The sequence below is a fragment of the Biomphalaria glabrata genome, chromosome 3 (assembly GCF_947242115.1).
Source record: "Biomphalaria glabrata chromosome 3, xgBioGlab47.1, whole genome shotgun sequence".
Taxonomy (NCBI): Eukaryota; Metazoa; Mollusca; class Gastropoda; family Planorbidae; genus Biomphalaria; species Biomphalaria glabrata.
The window spans coordinates 50,204,533-50,230,587 of NC_074713.1; the positions used below are offsets into that span (position 1 = coordinate 50,204,533).

The following is a 26,055-nucleotide window of genomic DNA, read 5'->3' on the forward strand; positions in this document are numbered from 1 at the left end:
TTTTTTTAAAGAAGAGTTGTCGGGGCTTGTTTAGTAACGCATTTATTTTTATTATGGCCAGTGCTATTTTAGGATTCCAACGACGTCACTGGTGGAAGCGATGCTATATACGGAAACAATTCTGAATGTGTGAAAATTTGAGGCGACATCCGAGAAACTTTGACGTGTTTTGCTTTCAACATCTCCTCTATCAGATTTATGTTCAGGACTTCGAGGTCTCAATATTAGTATCAGCTGGCTGTTTTAACACAGATCTAGATCATTTTTCAAAGTCATACGACAAGGGATATTTCAACACGTTTGGCAGTCTGTCGTAACTCGCTTTGTTTACCCTTACAGGGATGTCAATGCTGGCACGCCTTTGCCCTACACTTGTGAACTATACTAAATAACTGTACTTGTTTATACATATATAAAACCACCTATGAACTGTTGTGCTCTGATGACTTGAGTCCAGCGAAGTGATAGGATTTCAAGAGTACGGAATAGATCAGGTGAAAAATAACTTCATAGATGACGTCATAGCTCGTGTTAAAAAAAAAAAGCGTTTGTCTTATAGTTCTATTTAGCGAATGAAATGTATAATTTAAAAAAGCCCTGGCGAAACATGCATATCTTTTTGACTTATTATGATATCAGCCGAATGGGCGGCGACTAAAGACCGTACAGGTGCTTAAGGTTTACTCATTTATACGGGGGTTCGAATCCAAGTGAAGACTGAGATGTTTAATTTCGGGTTCTTTAGAGCGCCTCTGAGTCCAACCAGATCTAATGGGGTACCTGACATTAGTTGGGGAAAAGTAAAGGCGGTTGGTCGTTGTGCTGGCCACTTGACACCCTCGTTAACCGCAAGGTCTGAAACGGGTACTTCACTTTCTTTTTTTTTTTTTTTTTTACTAATGTATAATGTTCTATCAAAATGGACACTGGACTGAAATATCAGCAGGACAAAATAAAGATTTTGTAATTATACGTGTTATCTTAGGCTGCCTCTTTTAATACCTGTACCAAGGCATAAAACGTGTCGTTTAAATACCGCCAAGAGTCTTATTGTGTAAATCTTTTGCCGGCGTAGCGCGTTTGTTATTTGTAAAGTTTCGTTCATTAGACTGTCCCGTGCAGCATGCCACATTCCGCAAGAGCCTGCTCCTAAATGAATCAACTCGAGTTCAGACAAATAAAATGTCACTGACATAAATAAAGCCGACGACCAGAACGTGGGTGTATGAATGAAATTGGGTTGGCTGTCTGGGATGGTTGAAGGGCATGTCATTACCCCCCTTCCCCCCATCTCCTACTGTGGGGACATGCGCAGTGCAATGTTGACATACGCACACCTTTACAGGCTAGAAGTTGGTAGTGAAACCTGTCCTAAAGCCCTGCCCACTGCTCTCTTTATCCCCCAAAAGTGTTGATCCTGACAGCTGCTTATCTCTCACAGTTTATAACTCTGCCACTTTGTGGGGATAGGAAGTTACTACCGCAAGGCTACATACCTTCAAAAGCTCGTGCTTGATACTTGAAACAATACTTTCACCTTAAGTGTAGACTTTTTTTTTATTATTACTTTCTTGAATTTTTGTATTTTTTTTTTATCTTCATAATTAAATTTGAAAATATTTCTATTTATAAATTTAATAGTTGGTAACAAACATCACGAGGTTTACTAATCTTATCTTATAAGTTACAGACGTTCCTCAAAACAACGTGTCCCGCGTATTTAATAGAATTGCGCTTCTGTCGAATATCATGTTGACCTATCCTCTTTGACTCGTAGAATAAGACACCTTACCTTATGGGCCAGTTTCACCCATACTCATTGGTGTTAATATCCGCGTTCCTCTTTGGAGCCCCAGAGAGTATCCTTATACATCTTGTGGTGACCCTTTGGACAACGCCTTACGTTGCACGGTTTTCCCGAGAAGTAGTCGTTTAGGTAAGCGATTATCAGACATACAGAAACATGACATCCTGAGAAAATAAAACAGGAATGTTGACAGTGCAATACTAGGCTGGCATAGCGCCCCTTTGCACTAAATGTAATCGGCTTTTCAAAGAGAATAATGGATATCACAGACATTTTCGTGACTATAGGAAATGTAAAGTTCCACTTTCAGAACTTGCGATCTATGGGGTTGATGATGTAAAGGTCATCTGTTTCTGTGGCCCACGGTTAACGAGGGTGTCATGTGGCCAGCACAACGACCAACCGCCTTTACTTTTCCCCTACTAATGTCAGGTACCCATTACAGCTGCGTGGACTCAGAGGTGCCCAAAGATCCCGATATTAAAACTCCCAGGGTTCACCAAGATTCGAAGCCGAGACCCCCAGGTGAAAGGAGCTTCGCGTTATGAATTTTTTTTTTAGCGTAAAAGTAACATTTAGATTAGTGCTTCTGTTGTTAACGATGAATATTTCCACGACTCAACGTGACAATATTCGTGCAACTGTTGTTTTTTAAAGGAGATATCAGATCTCCAGTGAGTCACTTTATAGACATAAGAATGATTTTCGTACTTCAAGCATGTACTGCTTAGCCTTTATGTCAGTGAGACTCAAGTACATTCTCTCTCTCTCTCTCTCTCTCTCTCTCCACCATTATTTCTGTCACTCCAAGGATTTCCTCTATTGGGTGTGTGGCTTATGTTTGCGTGAAATATGACCAGAGTGGAGGGCTAGCAATCTTAATGGCCAAGGTGTGGTTGTACCTCCCAATGTTAGGCAAATGTGGAACTCTTCAGCTGTGAACAACATAGTCAATGTTAAGTGTGAACCAATGCACGAATCTCTTGCATTGCGACTCTCGACAACAATAGGCCTACTAGCCATTGTAGTGCATACGTTGAACCTATAACTCTCCTCACTTTGAACAGGAAGATGAACTTTCCCTAGAGTGCTAACGAGTTTGTATCTTCGCCTTGTTGTTAATATTGTTTTGTTTGTTTAACATGTTTCGGGCGTTCCTTCAGATTTGAAGATGATTACATCCTAGCCCTAACCCCCCGAAGGACGACGACGGATTGCGGCGGGCGGGGCTCGAACCGGGACCATTGAAATGACAATCCAGTACGCACACAACACTACCAGACAGTTTTATATTTACCAGTAATGGAATAATGTAACGTACACGTCACCAAAATGACACGAGTGATCGGAAGCCAAAAGGAATACAAGTAAAAGGTTTGGAAACGGAAAAGCTTTAAATAGAAATTGACAAGGGGAATAATAAGGAGCAGGGATATGTTATTTCCCTTTAAAGTCCCTAACATGCTTGTCAGATTTAAAAATAGCATCTCTATTGTATTTCAATATTTATATTACAACTCTCTTGCGAAATATACAGCATATAACAGCATCCCTATGCTTTAAAATATATTTATATAATAATAATATCAACCGAGGGGATAATGACATCTGACCTCACAAATACCTTCAAGGCCCTTAACATACCCAAGGAAACCCTCGGTACTTTACAGAGGGCAGTACTGTCGCAGACCTGCCACATCAGCAGAAACATTCTCAGTGGACACTGATACAGGGACTACAATGAATCGTGTGGCTCTTTAGCGGAACTCGACCCTTGTAACGCAAAGACACACCTGCTCGCAGTGCCAGAGATTAAATACCCGTTCGTATCTAACATAATAATAATAATCAGAAAGACACAAAAATAAAGGCACATTCCTCATCCCATATGCTAGGACAAATTTGTACAAACACTCCTTCTTCCCTAGTGCTATTAGAGCATAGAATGGGTTGCCTGAGCTAGCCAGGAAAACCAGTGACTTGGCAGAATTTAATTCATTGCATATGCATGACTGAATGCATGACGCGTAGGACGTAATCATCTTCTTTTTTTGAAGTAACGTCTGTATTATATAAGATAAGATAATAATCTTAATCATCCTTAATAAAATTTGTCTTACTATTTGTGCATTACACCAAACAAAACTTTATAAATATAGTAAAACCAAATATACATTCACGTCAGACTCACTCGAAATTTACAATGAGAAATATTTATATCAGATAGTTACATTGCATTTAATGATTTGATTGGGGAACAAAAAAAGTTTTTGTGTCTGTCTTTGCTATCGGTATCTTGTATCTCTTTTGTTATGGTAAAACCCTGACCTAAAGGGTGATTTTTTTAAAATTATTATACTATATATCTAGGTCTGTGTTTTCAAGCTTGTTCGTTCGCTATATCTTATTGTAGCCCACGTCTGCTCAAGACGTCTGCTATAAGAACGTTCAATGTTGGCCCAGACTTGTCTCTCTGTACCAAAGACACTCTAGTAAGATCAGCCAACATGTCTTCCAGACTTCTTGTGAATAGCGCCTGTGGTCGAGAGGTTGGTACAGAAATAGCTTCCATCAAAGGAGTCCGCTACTTGAGAATACGGTCACCGCCTCGCTCCCCCCTTGTTACTTTTAGAGCCAGAGCTTCGGAAACTGGACTGACCCTTGACGGACTGCTGTATCAGACATCAAATCGTCGCCATCTTAAAGTGTCTACTTCAAGAGCATGAAATGGGGAGAGGGTGTGATCAGGTTACAGTGGATCTAGGCTACTTTCTAATCAATTAATCAGTAGAAGAGTTTACTTTTTAAAAAAAAAATGAACTGAAAAGAAATATTTAAAAAAGGCCCAAAAAAATATTTTTTAGTTCCGAAATTGACGCTGTAGAAGTTGTAAGTAGATGGTATAGAGCCTGACTCGAGTCTAAATAGCATGGTTAAACGATGGTATAGGGCCTGACTCGAGTCTAAATAGCATGGTTAAACGATGGTATAGGGCCTGACTCGAGTCTAAATAGCATGGTTAAACGATGGTATAGTGCCTGACTCGAGTCTAAATAGCATGGTTAAACGATGGTATAGGGCCTGACTCGAGTCTAAATAGCATGGTTAAACGATGGTATAGGGCCTGACTCGAGTCTAAATAGCATGGTTAAACGATTGTATAGAGCCTGACTCGAGTCTAAATAGCATGGTTAAATGATGGTATAGAGCCTGACTCGAGTCTAAATAGCATGGTTAAACGATGGTATAGGGCCTGACTCGAGTCTAAATAGCATGGTTAAACGATGGTATAGAGCCTGACTCGAGTCTAAATAGCATGGTTAAACGATGGTATAGAGCCTGACTCGAGTCTAAATAGCATGGTTAAACGATGGTATAGGGCCTGACTCGAGTCTAAATAGCATGGTTAAACGATGGTATTGGGCCTGACTCGAGTCTAAATAGCATGGTTAAACGATGGTATAGGTCCTGACTCGAGTCTAAATAGCATGGTTAAACGATGGTATAGAGCCTGACTCGAGTCTAAATAGCATGGTTAAACGATGGTATAGAGCCTGACTCGAGTCTAAATAGCATGGTTAAACGATGGTATAGGGCCTGACTCGAGTCTAAATAGCATGGTTAAACGATGGTATAGGGCCTGACTCGAGTCTAAATAGCATGGTTAAACGATGGTATTGGGCCTGACTCGAGTCTAAATAGCATGGTTAAACGATGGTATAGGTCCTGACTCGAGTCTAAATAGCATGGTTAAACGATGGTATAGAGCCTGACTCGAGTCTAAATAGCATGGTTAAACGATGGTATAGGGCCTGACTCGAGTCTAAATAGCATGGTTAAACGATGGCATAGGGCCTGACTTCTCTAAATAGCATGGTTAAACGATGGTATAGGGCCTGACTCGTCTAAATAGCATGGTTAAACGATGGTATAGGGCCTGACTCGTCTAAATAGCATGGTTAAACGAACACTAAAAAATAAGTTCAAATGAATTTTTTTGTAAACATTCCCTATCTTTTGTATTGTATCAAACAATGAGGAAGAAGAATGGACTACAAGGCACTACCAGGACATAGTGTATCATGTCGGCGTTTTGTGGCATCCTTGTTTTATGTAGTCTTCTTGTCATCGTCTCTTAGTGTCAATGTTTGTGTGTGTGTGTGTGTGTGTTTATGAGATGTAACTTCCCCGCAGCCTTCACTTCCTGTTCTAATCTGTAAATCCTAATTAGTCTCCGGCTGCCATTTATCTCGTACGATGGAGTTCCCTAGACCTGACAGACTTTTCGACCCTCCGCTCTCTTGCCATATCGTTGCCATCGTGCCCGCGTTCTGTGATGGTCACTTGACATAAACGTGGACCATGGCCCCGGCCAGTGATCGGGTCAGTTTCCCGTCTTAAGCACTAAAGTGGACGAAAACTGCATCGTAAGTCCGTTAAATCGGCTGAGTATTTTTTTCTGCTCCAAAAAAAAAAAAAAGAAAAGAAAACACAAGTTTCAGTTAAAATAAAACACACAGAAAGGAAATAATTTTTTTTTAAATGTATGCACACAAGCGAAAAGTGAACAGAGTTTGGGATTGGTGTGTAAACATAAGACTCGGAGTTTTGAAATGTAGATCATAACTGATACGTATTCTTCTTCTTCGTTCTCATTTGACATGTCACAGTTCAGAGTTCAGATCAGTAATCCTAGATCTGAGATGAACCGCGCAGTGGTTTCCAGATCAGGCAGTTCTCCGTATAGTTTTTGTTCTATAGGAAGGTTTTGGGTCCAGAGTCTTGTTCGGGCCTCTTGATATAGTATGCAGCATCGAAGGGCATGGTCAGCATTCTCTGGTTATGCTCCACAAGGGCAGGTTTCGCTCGTCCCGAATTTAAGTTTCCGGAACATAGGTTGTCTCGTTCTATTGTGTCCGGTTCTGAGTCTAAACATTATGCGCTGGTCATGTCGAGATAGCTTATAATAGGCATTTGTACGTTATAATGGGAGAGTATTGTAAACAAAAATGCAATGGTAGATTCTGATTTTTTTAAAAATACCGGGCGTAGCCGGTGGGTAAAAAATATATGTAATTGTTTAAGGGCATACCGAAGTGCTAACCACTCATCTATTGTCAACTACTTTAAACTAAAAATAAGTTTTCTTGGAAGCTATGAAGAAGTTTTATTTCGACCACTCTGTAAGATTTAGATCATGCCATCATATTAACGGAAATGACGTCACGTCGGCTGCTGGCTGTCGTCTGGTCATGAAATGATATAAACTCCATGTCCGCTGATTAGTAGCCTACGTGCTGATGTGGAGATAATCTCAGTGCAGATACTGAGGCATGTCCCGCGGTCTGACGTCACACCAATTCTACTTGTGATGTCATCATTGGATTACGTGTTCGATGGGTCCAGCAGGTCACTCGGTATGATTGGCGAAAGTTTGACCGATAATAGCAGCTGAACTCGGTGACTCTAGGTCTTTACCCATGAACCTTGACCCTATAATCGCGTGCAATTGTAAATGTATATAAAATATATATAATCAATGACTAATAATTCTTCAGTCATCAACCTATGGAATAGAGAATGTCTCCCTACAAACAAATTTGAAAAAAAAAAAATTATAAACAAAATGTTATTTTAAACAATGTGTAAAATATGCACACCTGACACTTTCTTCGACCATCCTCCCACCCCACCCCAAATATTACAGACAACCAAAAAAAAAAAAAACCCTCAAAATCACGTGACTGACGTTGTGGACATTTTTTGTTTGCGTCATAACACACAGTGTCTACTGTTGTAAAAGTTCAATTACAACTGGGTTAGAGGCTTTCGCATAATTTAGACGACTCGAGAATTTTATACTCTCAAAACATCCTGCATGTATCGCATTTTATTGGTGTATTAAATGTTCCTCATTTTAACACATGTAGGAAACGCCTAATCTACCTTTCTGGAAATAAGAATAATGAATGAGCTTTATTCTGTTGACACTCTTATCTAATGTTTTTCTAGGGGAAAAAAAAACTAGGTTTCATGTTGGCCGAAGTTGTACTGAATTGTAGAGGAACGCGTGATAAATGCGAACTTAGTGACCTTTGAACCGTGTGTCCTCTCTCGCACTTCTTGACTGAGTGTTTAAAACCATCACAATTGAATTTTTTTGTAAGTAAGCTTTTCACCAATTGACTTTAAAAAAAAAAGAAAGTTGAAGTAATAGTCATGTACTTGTTATGCTAAAACTCACGCTCGCGCTATTCAGCAGACGACGTTTGTTAAGTGAGTGATGTGAGATGTAATCTCTGTGACTTTTGTTTTGTGGTTGTTAATTTGATCCGGGTTAAAGTGTACAGGCTTATCATAAGCAGCAAGAAAACTCAATACGATTTAGCGATCGCAGGTTTAGCTCAGTCGACAATCTTCACAGCACTGCAAAATAAAAGATTTACTGCTGCAAACGTGAGCATCTGAATAGAAAAATATAATAGACCAACGTATGGGAAAACTTGCTGGACCTTGCGTTTACTAAGTCCAACAGGGGTTTTCTTTATTTATGTCTATTTTCTAAAGCAAGCAAACTGGTTGCAGCTAGATATTCAGGTTAACATTTGGTTTGATATGAATAAAGTAAATGTTTCCCGATTTCAATTTCATCTCCTGTTGCTTTACCTAAAATCTTAGGGTTAATCGCTTTATTAACAGTTTCATCTCCTGTTGCTTTAAAATCTTAGGGTTAATAGCTTTATTAACAGTTTCATCTCCTATTGCTTTAAAATCTTAGGGTTAATCGTTTTATTAACAGTTTCATCTCCTATTGCTTTAAAATCTTAGGGTTAATCGCTTTATTAACAGTTTGAACACGATCACGTGATTTCTCATCTTCATGCGGGTACCTGGTGTAATTTTGACGCCCCCGTGCATTATCGGCGTCATGGATACCTGATGTTTTTAGCGTCCTGGCGTATTCTTGGCGTTCTTGTCTGTACTCGGGGTGGGGGGGGGGGGGGGCTTTCGCGCCCTTACGTAATTTGAAAACGAAACACAACATCTAGTTTTTGGACGAACCTACCCACTTTGCACACGGCTCATTTGTCACATTTGAAAAGTCAACCAGCAGAAATGAAACAAAACAAAAAAAAAAAGTCAACAAAGCACTTACTAATCAAGTGTCATGAAATATGACGTCTGAGGCTGTCTGCCAACAGAGCTCTTAGTTTATCATAGTCCCACGTCTGCTCCTTTACATTAGCTTGGATTGACGTTACCAACTGTCTTGACGCTTTCTTTGATGATTTGTTTCGCTGCACACACTTATCAACCGGCTTTGTTTTGTATTTTTAATGTTCCCAATGAAGTATTATGCTGATAGCGGAAATTACATCACTGGAAATGTACACAGATGTCTCTAGTTTCTGTTATTGTGAATACGTATTTTAAATGCTTTAAAATGCACAATTTTATAAACTTAACTTTCAATTAGATCTAGTTGGCCCTAGATATGTTTCTTTTTAGTAAAAAATAGCGCCAAAAAAACAACAACAACCTAGCTATTCATATAAAAATCCCACCCAGATACATAGATTTTGGGACCAAATACGACCCCACCCAAGATACACTTGGGTTTCATCATTTTTCTGCTTGACACAAACACTACCACCACGAGATCCTAGTTGGACTTGTGTCAAGTAGAGACCATCGACTTCAAACGGTTTTCATAGACAAGGGTCAGGATGTTGGCCTCTTTACCGTTACAAAGGTACCCCGGTGGTCAGGCTTGCTTTGTATCTTTTGTTTGACCCAAGTGCCGGGGTCAGGGAGAGTTTGACTCAGCCTGGGTCACTTGGACTTGAAGTGGCCATTGTTGGTGTTACGTGGCGAATGGAGAAAACACTTGACCCGTTAATGGGCGTATGTAACCAGACTGTGTCTAGGCTGGTGTTGCTGTGGGGGGGGGGGGGGGGGAAGACCCTGACAAGACCACTTGAAACTTTAGCTGGACACTTAACAGGATCTGGAGACGCACACGAGAAGTACTCGCTGACCATATGAAATGATCATGTTACTATAAATAGATATATCGCAGTTAATATAGACCATGTCACTCATACCAAAGTTAATGAGCGAATTTATTTTGAAAACCATTGATTATCATAAGCTTAAAATCTTTCAAGGGCGGTAAGAAATTATAATTTTTACATCGCAGAGCATGTTACTGGCCTTGCAGGAGATTATCTTACTAAACATTAGGAAGGAAGCTAAGAACTCTAAAAGTGGATAAGAGATGCTATCCAGGATTTGAGCAGCTTATCCTTTGCTAAGTTCATGTGAGCAGCAGTAGAGCTGACGAGCTCTTCAAGGCGAAGCTTTGACTCTGTTATGGGTTGTTGATTCGCCTGGCCTTACATGGAATAAGACTATGGATTTAACCTTCACTGCCATGTAACTGGAGGTGGGAGGTGGTAGAGAGAAATAGGTGCGAATCAAAGGTTCTTATTTATATATAAAGTTAAACATGAACATTTGAAAAGACTGATGAAACCACGGTAGTGTTAAAACACACAATCGGTTAATGTAGAGAAACACATCGCATTTCGTGCACTCCAATAATGAAGTCTATGCATTCACCTAATGGGTGTCGACATTACAAAACCTACGCGCACCAGCCTTGACTACCCTCACCTCTCCTGGAAAGTTACTTTAACTCTTTCTCTCCGTAATTATTTACCACATTTTGGTGGAATCAACGTTGGTATCGTCAGTTAGGAGAGAAAGAGTTAATAAAAGTAAATGTACTTTTAGTTCTAAAAAAAAAGTAGTTCTGACACTATGCTCTGTTGTCACAGAGAAATATATAAAATACTGTAGACATAAATAATAACAATTAATAAACAGAAACTTTGCGTTGATATGAGTAGACAGTGAAGACTACCATTTTATTACGTCACATCCTTTGAAGTACTTTCTCACAAAAAAACATTTCACAAAAAACAATGACGTAATATAAACATATTAACACACAAACTCTCTTCTATTTCGCCTATCATTACTTGGTCTCGTTTCTTTTTTTTCGTTCTTTGTATTACATTTGTAAGACTGGTCTACATAGCCTCAAGAATTTTAAATGCTTTTCAAGATTTTGCGTCAAAACTAGCACCATCCATTTTTCAGCCTTGTACACTGATGACTAAATTTCCCAGGAATGAAATCATTATTTGTGCCATTGACTTCTGTTTTTCTATAATTAGCAAGAAGATGGAATGAAAACAAACGGCTGATAACTATTTATATTTTTGTAGTGTATGAGTTATCTTCTCATGAACAAAAAAAATAAACTGATGACAGAAATTCTTTTTAAAAGATTGTTCTCTGTGAGTTTCCATTTTTATTTTCTCCGGGGTTTTTATTTTTATTTCCTGAAATATTTCTCGAAATCATTAATGGAAAATTGGACATTTAAAAAAAAAAATTAATAATCCAGATAACATGTAGGCCTATTTTACACTCTGGATTGTATGCTGGTCCGTGTAGAGGACATTTGAGCAAATAGATTTTTTTTTTCTGGTAGGAACAAAGGTTGACGAGTTATTTTTTATTGTACATAACCCCGAGAGCACATGTATTATTAAAGTATAGCATGGCATACTGGCTTGACCTCCAGCACAATTTTTATCAATTTGTTGATCCCCTCTCCATAATCAAGTCGTCATGCGCCTCTGGTTTCCACCCCCCCCCCCCCCCCACGTTCTTATGTTTTGAAAGAGGCTACATTATATTATATAATGCAAGATATAATTACGGCGCCCGACTAATCGTACACGTATGTTCTATTTGTCCGTCACTTCTGCATTAGATTCTACCAATAAACAAACAACTCAACAGAGAAGGCTGTTCCAAGATTTTTTGGCCTCCACTGACATAGATTGATTTCTTATTTTCTGGAAAGAATTGCGAAAAGGTATCCTCAGTTTGAGACATTCCGCTTACAGCGCCCCCCACCCAAACACGTTTTTCCCCCTATGGAATCAAATGATCTACGCGCGCTTGAAAATGTTCTTCCTCCTACTTGATTTCAACGCGCAGGCAGACGTCAAACAGAAAGATTCCAAGATCGCAGCCAGCGAGCAGATGTCAAACCGAAAACTTTAAGAGCCCAGAGTTCGTGTTGACACAAATGAATACCCACAATGCTAGAAGCGTAAACCGCGCTAAATATTTAAACTGTGAATCAAACGATGACGGATCATTTCGTCACTTCCTGTTCTTTTGCCGGAACCTACAAGGGGCCCCGTTTACAAAATAAATGAGGTTTTTTTTTTCCCGGTGATTGCACTAGCGCCTGTTTCTATCCAGTCATAGTAACGTATTTCGCAGACTTCTTGTTCAAAACTTCGTGCCTCAATAAAATAGCGAGATAATGAAGTCAGCGAAAGGGGTGGTAATCCATCAATCTTTTGACTTTGAGCTTTTTCAAATCTCTTTCGCGATTGAAAGTATGTTTGAGGGCGTAGTGAGACAAAAATATGGAGGAGGCAACAAGAACTGCAGAAAATTGTGTTTGGGTGCATAGTTCTACTTGCGGATTGGTTCTAAAATAACGTTAGGACCAAACTGGAAATTTAAAAAATGTGATTCCTGTTAAGAAATTCTGACAACAGTTTGATCTGACTACAGCTATATCTGATCACAGCTTTAACTGACCACAACTTTATCAGATCACCGCTTTATTTGACCACAGCTTTATGTCACCACAGCTTTATATGGCCATCAGCTTTAGATGACCACAATTTTATCTCCCCACATGAAATCTGTCGGTATCAACTATCTTCATTAGCCCAGTCGATCAGTGCATGTGTACTAAAATCTAATGATGGGTTAACTAAGACATACTTTAAAAAGCCGCCACCCTCACCCCCCCCCCCCCAACTCTCATAAGTGTTAACAAAGGGAGACTTAGTGTGTGCTAGTTTCAAAACTATAAATCAGCACTCAAAACAGCGTGTGTAGTAGGATGGCAATACTTCAGGAATCTGAATGTAAAGCTGTAGAAATAATTTAACAATTTTAGTCCGGAAAAGGGGGGGGGGAGATTAGTGATTTGTTTTGTGACCAGGGACTCGTAGGCCTAATTGTTTTGTTTGACTACATTGTCCTAGCACGTGTGGTCAAGATCAGTGTCTGTACAGTCGTGTGGCTTGCGGGGCAGTAGGACATTGAGCCCTCATTATTATACGTGTGTGTTGCAGCTTTTGCTTGACCCAACTTTTTTTTTGTGTTGGTGACCCTGTCTCTTTCTCTCTTCTCCATTTTCATTGTATTTTTCAACTCACTCTGTCTGTCTGTCTAATAAAAAGTTTGTACACGTTATTTCTCCCACACCTAATCGCTGAAATTTTGCATAATTATTTATTTTACCTGGCAACACAAGAATCAATACAAAAATTAACCAATTAAGCTAATTAACTATTAGTAATTAATTATTTTGTTTGGTAACAAGGGAAAGAATAAGAATGAATGGTGGTATAAGCTGAATTAGCCTCCTTTATAGGTCGCCGCTTTTTAAAGGACGTTTGAAATAAACAATAGATCTTCTATTTTCACACACACCTCACTAGCATGGTGGTTAGATTGTAAGAGGCTTGAGTCATGAGTTTGAATTCAGGACATTTTTTTTAAATTTATTTATAAATGCTTTAAAAACCGATTACGGTAAAATTCACTCAGATATCCCTTTCTTTCCAACTGCACAGATTTATCGTTGTTGGTCTAAATCTATTACAAACTTAATTACATGACTGATCCAAAATTAATTGATACAACTACACTTAGTATAAGCTTTTTAAAAAAAGTATTTAAAGTATTATCAGCCATCCACTGTATGCGTGTGTCTGCGCGCGAATATGTGTGGCGGTGAACGGCTTCTAATCGCATTTATGTGTGGGGACTGTTGGGGGGAAAGCCGTGGGGAGAAGGGGTAGCGGGGGAGAGCAATCAATGACATGGAACAAAGAGAAGGCAGTTCGTGGGGGCCTGCAGACGAGACAGGGAACGCGAGTGCTCTGATTGTAGGTAAATGCCAACATGCCGTGGACATCTGTTCAAGTTTAAGATTACATACATGCATGGCCCTTATCTGAGGCCAGTTCAATTGGGGTCGGAAACGGCTTCTGCATAGAGGTCACTCTAGCATAACATGTCATGCTCTTGAACCGAATGTTATATACGCCATTATTTCTGGCACGTAATGTAGACTAGTCTGGTAGTTCCCCTTTGCTTGATTTAGGGAGCCATGCACATCAGTGAGACAGTTTGAGTCATTGCTTGACTTAGGGGGCCATGCACATCAGTGAGACAGTTTGAGTCATTGCTTGACTTAGGGGGCCATGCACATCAGTGAGACAGTTTGAGTCATTGCTTGACTTAGGGGGCCATGCAGATCAGTGAGAGAGTTTGAGTCATTGCTTGACTTAGGGGGCCATGCACATCAGTGAGAGAGTTTGAGTCATTGCTTGACTTAGGGGGCCATGCAGATCAGTGAGAGAGTTTGAGTCATTGCTTGACTTAGGGAGCCATGCACATCAGTGAGAGAGTTTGAGTCATTGCTTGACTTAGGGAGCCATGCACATCAGTGAGAGAGTTTGAGTCATTGCTTGACTTAGGGAGCCATGCACATCAGTGAGAGACTTTGAGTCATTGCTTGACTTAGGGAGTCATGTACATCAGTGAGACAGTTTGAGTCATTGCTTGACTTAGGGAGCCATGCACATCAGTGAGACAGTTTGAGTCATTGCTTGACTTAGGGAGCCATGCACATCATTGAGAGACTTTGAGTCATTGCTTGACTTAGGGGGCCATGCACATCAGTGAGACAGTTTGAGTCATTGCTTGACTTAGGGGGCCATGCACATCAGTGAGACAGTTTGAGTCATTGCTTGACTTAGGGGGCCATGCACATCAGTGAGAGAGTTTGAGTCATTGCTTGACTTAGGGGGCCATGCACATCAGTGAGAGAGTTTGAGTCATTGCTTGACTTAGGGGGCCATGCAGATCAGTGAGAGAGTTTGAGTCATTGCTTGACTTAGGGAGCCATGCACATCAGTGAGAGAGTTTGAGTCATTGCTTGACTTAGGGAGCCATGCACATCAGTGAGAGAGTTTGAGTCATTGCTTGACTTAGGGAGCCATGCACATCGGTGAGAGACTTTGAGTCATTGCTTGACTTAGGGAGTCATGTACATCAGTGAGACAGTTTGAGTCATTGCTTGACTTAGGGAGCCATGCACATCAGTGAGAGACTTTGAGTCATTGCTTGACTTAGGGAGCCATGCACATCATTGAGAGACTTTGAGTCATTGCTTGACTTAGGGAGCCATGCACATCAGTGAGAGAGTTTGAGCCATTGCTTGACTTAGGGAGCCATGCACATCAGTGAGAGACTTTGAGTCATTGCTTGACTTAGGGAGTCATGTACATCAGTGAGACAGTTTGAGTCATTGCTTGACTTAGGGAGCCATGCACATCAGTGAGACAGTTTGAGTCATTGCTTGACTTAGGGAGCCATGCACATCATTGAGAGACTTTGAGTCATTGCTTGACTTAGGGAGCCATGCACATCAGTGAGAGAGTTTGAGCCATTGCTTGACTTAGGGAGCCATGCACATCAGTGAGAGAGTTTGAGCCATTGCTTGACTTAGGGAGCCATGCACATCAGTGAGAGAGTTTGAGCCATTGCTTGACTTAGGGAGCCATGCACATCAGTGAGAGAGTTTGAGCCATTGCTTGACTTAGGGAGCCATGCACATCAGTGAGAGAGTTTGAGCCATTGCTTGACTTAGGGAGCCATGCACATCAGTGAGACAGTTTGAGTCATAGCTTGACTTAGGGAGCCATGCACATCAGTGAGAGAGTTTGAGTGATAGCTTGCACACTTTTTCTAAGTTCTCTTTGTCATTCTCCCCTTCGTTACATAATCTTGTTAATTTCAGACGTTCTACACTTATCCAAATAATAAACTTATATATTAATTAAACATTTGAATTCTACTTAACCTTTCGTCTTCTGACTGATACACGCAATCCATTTTATGTTATTACAAGATAAGCACGAAAAAAAAAAGGTGTTTCCCTTTCAGACCTTGTGATCTTTAGGGCAGGTGATGTTTCTGTGGCCCACCAACCGCCTTTACTTTTCCCCAACAAATATAAGGTACCCAATAAAGATGGGCTGATTCAGAAGCACCCTAAAAAAAACCCGGTTCGAATTCCAGGTGCTTTACCACTCAGCCACCGCGCCTCAGTCCTGTCTTTTTTTTTTTACAATTGTATTATCTTTTTTTTTTGTCTTTGCTTGTACGTAATAAACGATGTGTAATGTATGATTGCTACTTTCTATTAAGCCTTGGAGTGTCCCTTAAGTTTAGTTACTTAAACCATTTGTATTGCTCATAAATGAGTGTGAGTATTCACTAGTGATAAGACTGAGTTTTGATTATTTCTCCTCTCTCTATCTAAAACTTCTATTTGCCGCTACTGAGATATCAATTCATCTCAAGCAAAATTCTAAGAGTTTTAAAATCCTAAAGCTCCTTTTTGAATGCCCCTTCCTAATCCACCTTAGGCAGACCTTACTATCACTCCAGCCCAACATAACCAACACCCTGTACGGCAGTGCTGAACAACTGAAGAAAACAGCACACTATTTTTCCTATGCACAGTCTGCAAAAGAGCTGACAGCTCAGCAGCAATAAAGCTGGCTAGAAGAACAAGAAGAAAATTTTAAAGCCAACCAAGCAGCTACAGAATAGTGGACATTCTTATTATTTGATATTTGCCAAAGTTTACCAAAGCAATACAAGTGTTGAAACATGTAGCCTAAGGTTCTAACATGTTTGGTTCTATAACCGCTGAGTGTAGTTGTACGTACAATAGCATGGATTTGACGCTAAGCTTACTATGGCTGAAAAGGAGAAAATGGATTAAACTTTATAAGGATTGCGTTGGTTTAAATGGCTTCATTATCAAATTCTTTTTTTTTTTCTTTCTTCAGTGACCACATCAATGGGAGGTAAATCTTACGTCATCAGCCTGTTTGACACAGCTGGCCAGGTCAGTAGACTGTTAGATCATCCCAAGTTCTTTGTCTTTCTAGTGGAATACACAAAGGGAAAAAAATACTTCAATATGTTCATCTATAAACCAAAAAAGAAACACGTTAAATATCGGTCTACTCGTTTAGTGCAAATGGTTCCTACGAGATGCTTTGTTCTGATTAAATGAATTTTCTTTTAAACGTAGCGTTCACTAGCATAATTACGTCATCAGAATTAGCTTATAAAGCAAGTTTATTTTTATTGGAGATTTCCATCTATGGCGGAAAGATAAATAGCTATTTAGACGTATCCGATGTACATAAGCTAGGAAGCTTGGATAGCCTGTGTATATTATAAGGTATTAATTAGTTGACAGATCTTTCAATACAACCTTACTGACATTGTTCAGGTAATCTATGTAACATTGTTCATGTTATCTATTTAACATTGTTCAGGTTATCTATTTGTGTTTCTATTTAACATTGTTCAGGTTATCTATTTAACATTGTTCATGTTATCTATTTAACATTGTTCAGGTTATCTATTTAACATTGTTCAGGTTATCTATGTAACATTTTTCAGGTTATCTATTTAACATGTTCAGGTTATCTATTTAACATGTTCAGGTTATCTATGTAACATTGTTCAAGTTACCTATGTAACATTGTTCAGGTTATCTATGTAACATTGTTCAGGTTATCTATGTAACATTGTTCGGTGTGGTTGGTCAAATCGTTAGCGTTCGGTTTACTGATACGAAGATCGCTAGTTCGAGTCCCACACTAAATTTGGCCACCTCACACCAGAAAAAAAAAGTATATTATAAAAACATATTTATACATTAACCTACAACAAATGAATTTTAATTTTCCCTATGGACCCGCTCAGTCCCACGTTAGTGTTAGGCGTCTAGTTGATATAGAGACGCACTATAGTTGACAGACTATGAACGCGACATTTAGTGACGTCATGGTTAGTTTGGTTTAGCTTGTTTATATTAGTATTAATCAGTTGGTGTTAAGACCAAGGTGACAACATTGTATTTCGGACAGAGACTCGACTTTGGCCTTTACCTATTAAACTTCATTTAAGTGTCGAACGGCCTGGTCTCTTTCAACTTGTAAATGTGTAGGCATTGTTCTAAACACAACATCCCATGAGTAATCTGTCGAAGTCAGCCATCCTAGAACTACAAGATCAAGGCCTACCACATTAGCATTCTTCTTTAAACTCCGCCACCCACTTTTTCTTTAAAACTTAAATGCCTCATTATATCAACAACAGTTTGAGATGTTAAATTGTTAATTATCGATTACTTTGTTTTGGTGTTGTGTCTAAAATTTTCGTATTTCTTTTCAGGAAGAGTATATCCACCTGAGGGCCCTATCCTACGTCAACAGTGACGTCTTTCTTCTGTGCTACTCCGTCGCGACCCCCGAGTCTCTCAGGGACGCCCAGGACAAATGGATACCGGAGATTCGCAAGTATTGCCCCAACACGCCCGTCATCTTGGTCGGCACGCAGATTGACCTCAGGGACGAGGCGCAGCCCGCCAAGCCCCAGAGGAACACCGCCAAAGGGCCGCCCGTCTTCATCAGCACCAAAGACGGCGTCCATGCGGCCACCAAAATGAACCTGGACACTTACGTCGAATGCTCCTCCCTCACCGAGGCTGGGATCTCGAGGCTTCGAGAGGCTGCTATTGAAAACGGCCTCAGGAAAGTGGACTCGGAGGACACCGGATGCAAATGCTCGTGCGTCATTTTATAACGTGTGTACCCCTAAGAACAAACCTATAATCACTTCCGTTATCATGCCGTCCGAGCACGCCGGGATGCCTAAAGCACCCAGCAGATGGTTCCTTTGATAATCCACAGTACCGGGCACCTTTACGCCGTCTGCTTCAGTGAATGTTCACTTGACACTATGCCAGAAGTGTTCAGAGATTGTGTACTGCCGCACAAGAAAAAAAGTGCATAATTTTAAAGTTGTCGTCCTGTCAGTTACCACCAGGAACATGAACTCTCTGACCTAATCATTTTCTAGTGATTGCATAACAAGACACTAGGACTCACTTAGTCATTATTTTTTGTATTGAGATATCAAAAATATGCAAATCTTCTCCAGTGTCTAACAAAAGAGTGTTTTATTTTCGCACTTTACAAGTGACAATATGCAAATTAATTTATATTGATTTTTTTTAAATTAAAAAGCTAAACTTTGATAAAAGAAAGGAACAAACTTTTTTTTTAAGTTAACAAAAGTCAATTTAGTACCTTTCAGATGATATATTTTTGTAAATCAAAATAGTGTACCTTTTTTTTTTAAATTACAGTTTAAATTATGGTGGCATTGTTTTAATGTATTATATTTTATTCAAAATGTCAGAAACCATATCTCAATCATTCTAGTCTAGTGTGTAATTCATTTTGACGCAATAGTTGATGTACTCTACAAATACCTCCATATTTTTTTTTAAAAATCGTGTAATGGTTACCATTCTATTTTCTCTAATCATATACACTTAGAAGGAAGGGTAATCAAATGATGAAAACTTATAGCAAGTTGTTTTTTTTTTTAAATTAGTTTTAAAATCGATAAAAATCGCTAAATTCTGGAAGGTTGATGCCTTTACTTGAGCCTGACATCATCTTATTTATTTTGGATGTTATCTAAAATATAAAAAAAAAAAAAAATTGTCAAGGGAGACAAAACCGGAAGATACAGGAAAGACGAGCCAGAGAAGACTTCAATTGCTCTCCCTTCCGGTGAACGAACAAAGCCATCTTGTGACACCGAATCTACTTCCGGCTAAGCTAAGTGTGTCAATTGTCCAAATGATATGTTCCCCATGCATTAGAGTTTGGACTGAGTTGGGCTGCGCACAAAACTGACAACAACGGATGTCATGCACAATTAGAAAAGTAAATAAAAACAAATCTCTCTCACACACACACACACATAAAGCATCTCCACTCCGCTATGTGGCGTTTTTTTTTCTTTGTTTGTTGTTGTTTTTATACACTCATCAAATATTACAAATCCTGAACCAGGAAACTATTTGATTTCTGAGAACACTTTATATTTCTTATCTTAGCGACGATTTTGTCTAAATATAGACGTCATCTTTTAAAATCTATCTAAGAACAGGGTTGGTGTAGAATGAGTAAGGACCTCATTATCCTAGGACAAATGCATGTAGACCTAAGTGCTCTTTCTTCTCGAGTGCCATTAGACCTAGGAATGTTTTGCTGAAATCAGCCAGGAAAATCTTAAGCTTAAGACGCTATAAATGTTGTTGTTTTTTTTAAAGCAACGTCTGCAATTAATAAGATATGATGTTGGTAGAAAAAAAAAAAGGTTGCACTGACTTGCTTAAAATAACGTTGGCTTTGAGTTGTACATTTTTCATTAAAAGACTGTACATCATGTTTGCACGTGCATGTTACTGCTATTGTGTTTGTTAAAATATGTAAGCAAACTGAAAACATTTTGTTAAAACCAAGATTATAACTCCCTCTGTATGGTACAAATCTAGTCTAGTACACCTTGTTATATTTTACTGCACACACACTTATTTAAACTTCATTGCTGAAGACACAAATAATCAATAAAATAAACAATTAGTCAATTAACTAGGGGTAATTAATTAATTGTCTTTTATCTAGACAAGGAAGATAAATAATGTAGTATTGGTATGTGGCAGTAATTGTGTGTACACGTTTGTTTTTTTTAAAGGATTTTTGTTTTGTGTGTGTGTGAAGGGTCACAATGTTATAATTTTCAAAATGTATTTCAAACGTTAAAATACAAAGTCTAGGCGAGCGAGCAAATGTCTGTGAAGAACTCACGTTTATATTTGGCGTAGTATTAGTCGTAGTCCGAGGCGTAGGCAGGGGCAGATTTTAGAAGTAACAATTAGGCTTACATGCTTTCACTTACATTCTACCCTTAAAAGAGCCTCAAACTAAACAGTGGTTTCAAATTTGGGACATGAACTCGCGTGCAACATTATCTACTAAGTATGCAAATAGTGACCTTACTGGGGGGGGGGGGAGTATGAAACATTAAATGGGGAAACGATTTTTCCTAGACTCCCATCTGTCACCTCCGCCCCTGTATGTTTTATTAAAAACAAAAAAAAAATATTTCACAGTCACATTTGTCCTGTAAAATTAGGTTGGACAATGTAAGGCAAGTTACAAAATGATGCAGCACCATCGTCTTCCTCGATAAAGTCATTTAAAACACATTCATATCTTTTGGACTGTATACGGCGAAGTTGTTCACCCCTTTAGAAAAACAAGAACAGCGAGATCGAGATCTATCTCTGATATGGTTTAAAGGCTAGGTGAACGTAGAAATCTGGGCAGACTTTAGCTGTACAAGCTTTCCCTGTGTGTTTGTGTGTGTGTGTTGAGTTGGAAATTCGCATGGAAAACAAAACCAAAAAAAAAAAATATAAAAATTCATAGTTTTCCAGTGAGTCACCTGGCAAGGGAGGGGAGACAATACGAGATCAAAGAAAAGTAAGAGTTACCCAGATTATTGCTAAAGCTGTGTAAGACAAGGAAGGTGATGGAGGCTCGTGTTTCTGACGGCCTTGGGAAAATAGAATCCAAACATCTCGTGGAGGCAAAGAACAATCAAATGTCATGATAGCCAGGTTTTTGTTTGGGGGGAAGTGAAACAAAAAAAAAGAGTATATATTTTTGTTTAATTTACTGAATCAGCAAACCACAATTACTTTTGACTTTGGGTTTATTATCTTTTTTATCTGCCTGGACATTGTATTGTTTTTTTTTTTGTTGTTTTTTTTTTTAGTTTGATTGTTTTAATCTTTTTAAGTGACCAGAAAACTTTTTGCTTTGGTCATTGTGTTTAAAATGTTCCTACCACATTAGCATAAGTTTCTAGTAATATTTAACACATATACAGGGTCTGGTTGATACATTTCACATTCATACATCGTTTGATGATAGGGCAAAGGTCACAAGTACCATAACTATAAATTAGCCCGTCATAACAATTGCTAGAAATAGTGTACAAATTATATAGATCTAGATATTTTAGAAAGATTGTACCAACTATAAGGTGTGTCAACTTAAAATTAAACTAACTAATAGAATATTTTCTTTAAAATGTATTTGATAGTCGCAAATTTAGCCAATAATTATCAGGTTTATATCTACAAGTCCTATTTTAAATCTGATCTCACTTTTTTCCCATTAGTGATACATATCATTTGTTTTGTGAAGTCATGTCTGTATTATATAAGATAAGATAGTCATACTGGCAATTACTTTACTGCTTGATTCATAAAGTTCAAAGGTTCTACAACTATTGTGCAAGCAGACATTGTAATAAATTTATTTCATTACTCGAGTATCCAAGAACACTACTCTCACAATCATTGTGCAAGCATTCATTTCATCACTTGAGTCACTAACCGGCGTTGCCAACATTTATTGTGTAAAAGTCACACCCTGTACTTAAAGAATAGTTTATTTATTTATTTAACACCAGTCCCATCTTGCTCTACATCTGTTTTATCTTATATTCTTATATGTTCCAAGTAAATCCATCCACTTCCACAATATCAAATGTAAATGTTATCATTCTAATCATCTCTGGGAGCAAAGTTCGTCTCTCCCGACATTTACATGTTTATATAGGTCAGTTACTCATGGGTCTAGGCGAAACCAATCGTCAAAGAAGACCTGAACACTGACCTGCAACGTAGCAACCTGTGGGCATTTACATGTTTATATAGGTCAGTTACTCATGGGTCTAGCCGAAACCAATAGTCAAAGAAGACCTGAACACTGGCCTGCAACGAAGCAACCTGTGGGCATTTACATGTTTATATAGGTCAGTTACTCATGGGTCTAGCCGAAACCAATCGTCAAAGAAGACCTGAACACTGGCCTGCAACGTAGCAACCTGTGGGCAGTGGAGATTGATAGCTCCTTGCCACATCACAGGTCTGTACGACATGGCAACAAACGATTGGTAATCTCCGCCCACAGGTGCGACGTGGCAAGTCAGTGTTGAGGCCCACAGTAACGCGTCTGGACAGATTCTAGCCTGCCACTTATCACGATACTCACATGCTGTATATATGTGACTAGAAGCTTTCCTCTCGTCTCATTTTGTATCTATGTGTATTATAGTGTATTATTGCCACTGATTTGTTGGATTTCATACAACATTCCATATCTGATCTTCCTGCATTGAACTCAGTATTATATAACTCGTTACATAATCATAAGCATTGTTTTGTGTTTGTTTCGTTTAATTTTTAAATCTACTTATTGCATATGTTTCTTGTGTGCTATGAATTATTGTTTTATTTATTGGCTTTATAGTATTCATATTGAATCCACACTTTAATGTCATATGCTGTTGGCGTTTTTTTTCAATGCTTGTCTTTTTATCCATGTATAAAGTGTCATAACATTTAAATAGCAACATGTGTATGTTCTATAATGGTAACTAAAATAATTAATTATTTAATAATTCAATACTAGAATTTTTTTGTTAAGTGTTTGTATATTTTGTTTTAGAAAGATTGTTTTATATACCATTTTTTAATTTATTTTTTTTACCATATCTAGTCAAGGAGAGATTTGGACTTATTGTTATCATGTTTGACAGAATGAAATAAATAATAATTTTTAAAACACTGTCTTTGAGTAATTTTATATTTTTATAGTTCAGTGTTTTATAGTTACTGAAGTGTGTGTGCGTGTGTGTGTGTGTGTCTAATTAGTTAAGCACGGTCAATATTTGCCAGTTCAGCTTTTGAAATACATACCACGTTGGCCTTCTCTCTGAATAAACATTGAACATCACAGTTGACTAAGGAAAAAAATAAAGATATGTTTTTAAAATACAGGATGTTTTTTTAATGGTATTTCTTCTTATGTTTTATAGATCTATATAGAGTTTGACCTTTTGGGGAAATACCAAAAATAAAATAAAAAGATTTAATGAAAAGCTTGCGGTTTTTCTTGAATTACGATGGTCAGATCGAATTCTGTCAGAAACATGTCTTAGTCAGCAACATAGTGGTGAAAGATGTACAAAATGTCATACGATTCTGTTTGCTAGAGTAAGAGATCTCTTGATACATGCATGGATGAGTGATATGTAGGAATATATCAATAATATCACATAAAGTTTAATGTTATGTAAAGCCATGATGACAGTGTTGATATTGGGGGGCCATGGTCCGGGGCTTTGCAAAGCCTGTAGTACAGATTTTGAGTCAGTGACCACAACAATCTGTGTTGCCCTCAAATGTCCCTCGCCGAGTTGAGAGTCAATGACTTTTAAGGCTTTACAGACTGCCATGGTCTCCGCATCAAAACTGCAAACACTACCACATGGTCCAAAGATTTTGACTGTGTAAGAGCCAAGAAAGTCGATGTAGGCTCCATAGCCTGCTCTTCCAGAATCTATTGATGCCGACCCATCAGTGTATGCAAAAATAGCACTGGGCTTGAAGGTATTAATGGTCTCCAGAGCTAGGATTTGAAGGTCGTTAGATGAACGACTTTGCTTAGTGGAATTAGGGTCTACTAGTTTCAAGCGTATGTCTGGGGTCGTTGGGCGACATCAAGAGGGAAGGGGATGAAAGCGTTGAATGTTTTGTCGGTGGAGAGGCCAGCTTCATCAGATAGTCTAGTGGCATGATGCATAAAAGACTGCATCTGGATACGTCTTCTGCATCTCCAACCATCCACTACTTTTCTAGCTGGGAGGTACTCATCCAGCCTTTTATATCGCTCATAGCAGGTCAGTACTGACCTTTCCCTCCTAAGGTTTAGTGGACCTATGTTAGCCATTATTTCAGCCGCATTTACTGGACTTGTCCTAAAGGTTCCACAGACAAATCTTAGTGCTTGGGACTGTATTTTATCAAGTTGTTCAAGAGCAGTCCTAGAGCCATAAATTTGCACAGGAGGGATCGGAGCATGTCTGCTCGGGCTCCCCACTTCGTGGATGCCAGCCTCCGCACAATGCAAAGTTTCCCTGAGGCCTTTCTTACAACATGAGCTCACACATTTTTAGTTTGCGATCTAAAGTTACACCAAGGTACTTGGGTAGCTTTTCCATGCTGAGAGCCACTCCGTTGAGGGAGAGCTGGAAAGGTTGCCCGAGAATGCCAGTCCAGAGCGTGAACAGAGAATAGACCGTCTTGGAGGTGTTTATTTCTAGCCTCCATTTTTGTGTGTATGAGCAGAGCGTATGGAGGTCTTCTTGTAGCACTTTTTGTATAGAGGTTGAAAGAGGAGAAATAGGTATGCAGAGATCTAGGAGAGCCGTGTTAAAGGAGACCTGATTTGCCATGACTTTAGTGTCTCTTTATGACTTAGTGTCTAAGACGTTGTGCTAATATGTGTATATTATTGTTTGTTGTGAATGTTTTGTGAGAAAGTAATTAACAGGAATTGAGGTAAAAAAAAAAAGAAAAAAAAGTCTTCTATGTCTACTTGTATAAATACAAATTCTCAGTTATTATTATTATTATTAATTAATGTCTACAGTATGTTATATATTTATCTGTGACAACAGAACAGTTGCTAACGGTTAGAGGAAATCTTATGTAGCCAGAATAACAAAGCATATTGTCTTCACATAACACAACAGATCTTAGTAAGATCAGTGGCGTAGCATCCATGGCGTGAAGGGGTTCAATGAACTCGGGCCCCCAGCCTATGGCCGTAGCAAATAGGTTGATTGCACTTGGGCCCATGACTCTTGACTGCTTTGGAACCTCGCGAGAACACAGGGATGACACTTTTGTTTACACTACTGTAGCATAGAATCTGAAAAGCTCCCTTTAAATATTCACAACGTTGTATGAACTTTATATTAGTTTTAAAACATTAACCCGTGGTTTAAGCTAGAGAGTATGCACCAGCGGCTTGGATTGCTTGAATGTAAGGAGCTGCTTTCCATCAGGTTTATTGTAATAGTGGCGAGCCCTAATTGTACGTTTGAAAGGACAATGGACCTCATTCACCAATCGTAAACAAACAAAATTTAGTCACGTGCTCTTATTGATAAAACAATGGAAAAAACTGTCACGTGACAACCATCATGAATTAAACATGAGATCGTAAATTATATAGAAGATATAGAGCGCCACGTGGCTAAAT

At 38.8% G+C, this 26,055-nt stretch overlaps 1 protein-coding gene across 2 annotated transcripts in view; it reads left to right on the forward strand.

Annotated features, from left to right (window-relative positions):
• LOC106066573 (cdc42 homolog) overlaps nucleotides 1–23,571 on the forward strand; it is a 41,331-nt gene extending 17,760 nt beyond the window's left edge. For both annotated transcript variants that reach the window (XM_056022489.1, XM_056022490.1), the window contains exons 3-4: nucleotides 16,846–16,904; nucleotides 18,248–23,571. In XM_056022489.1, coding sequence (XP_055878464.1) covers nucleotides 16,846–16,904; nucleotides 18,248–18,658 — 470 coding nt within the window. In that variant the 3' untranslated portion in view covers nucleotides 18,659–23,571. The remainder of the gene's footprint in view (nucleotides 1–16,845; nucleotides 16,905–18,247) is intronic.
• The last annotated feature ends 2,484 nt before the right edge of the window (nucleotides 23,572–26,055 follow it).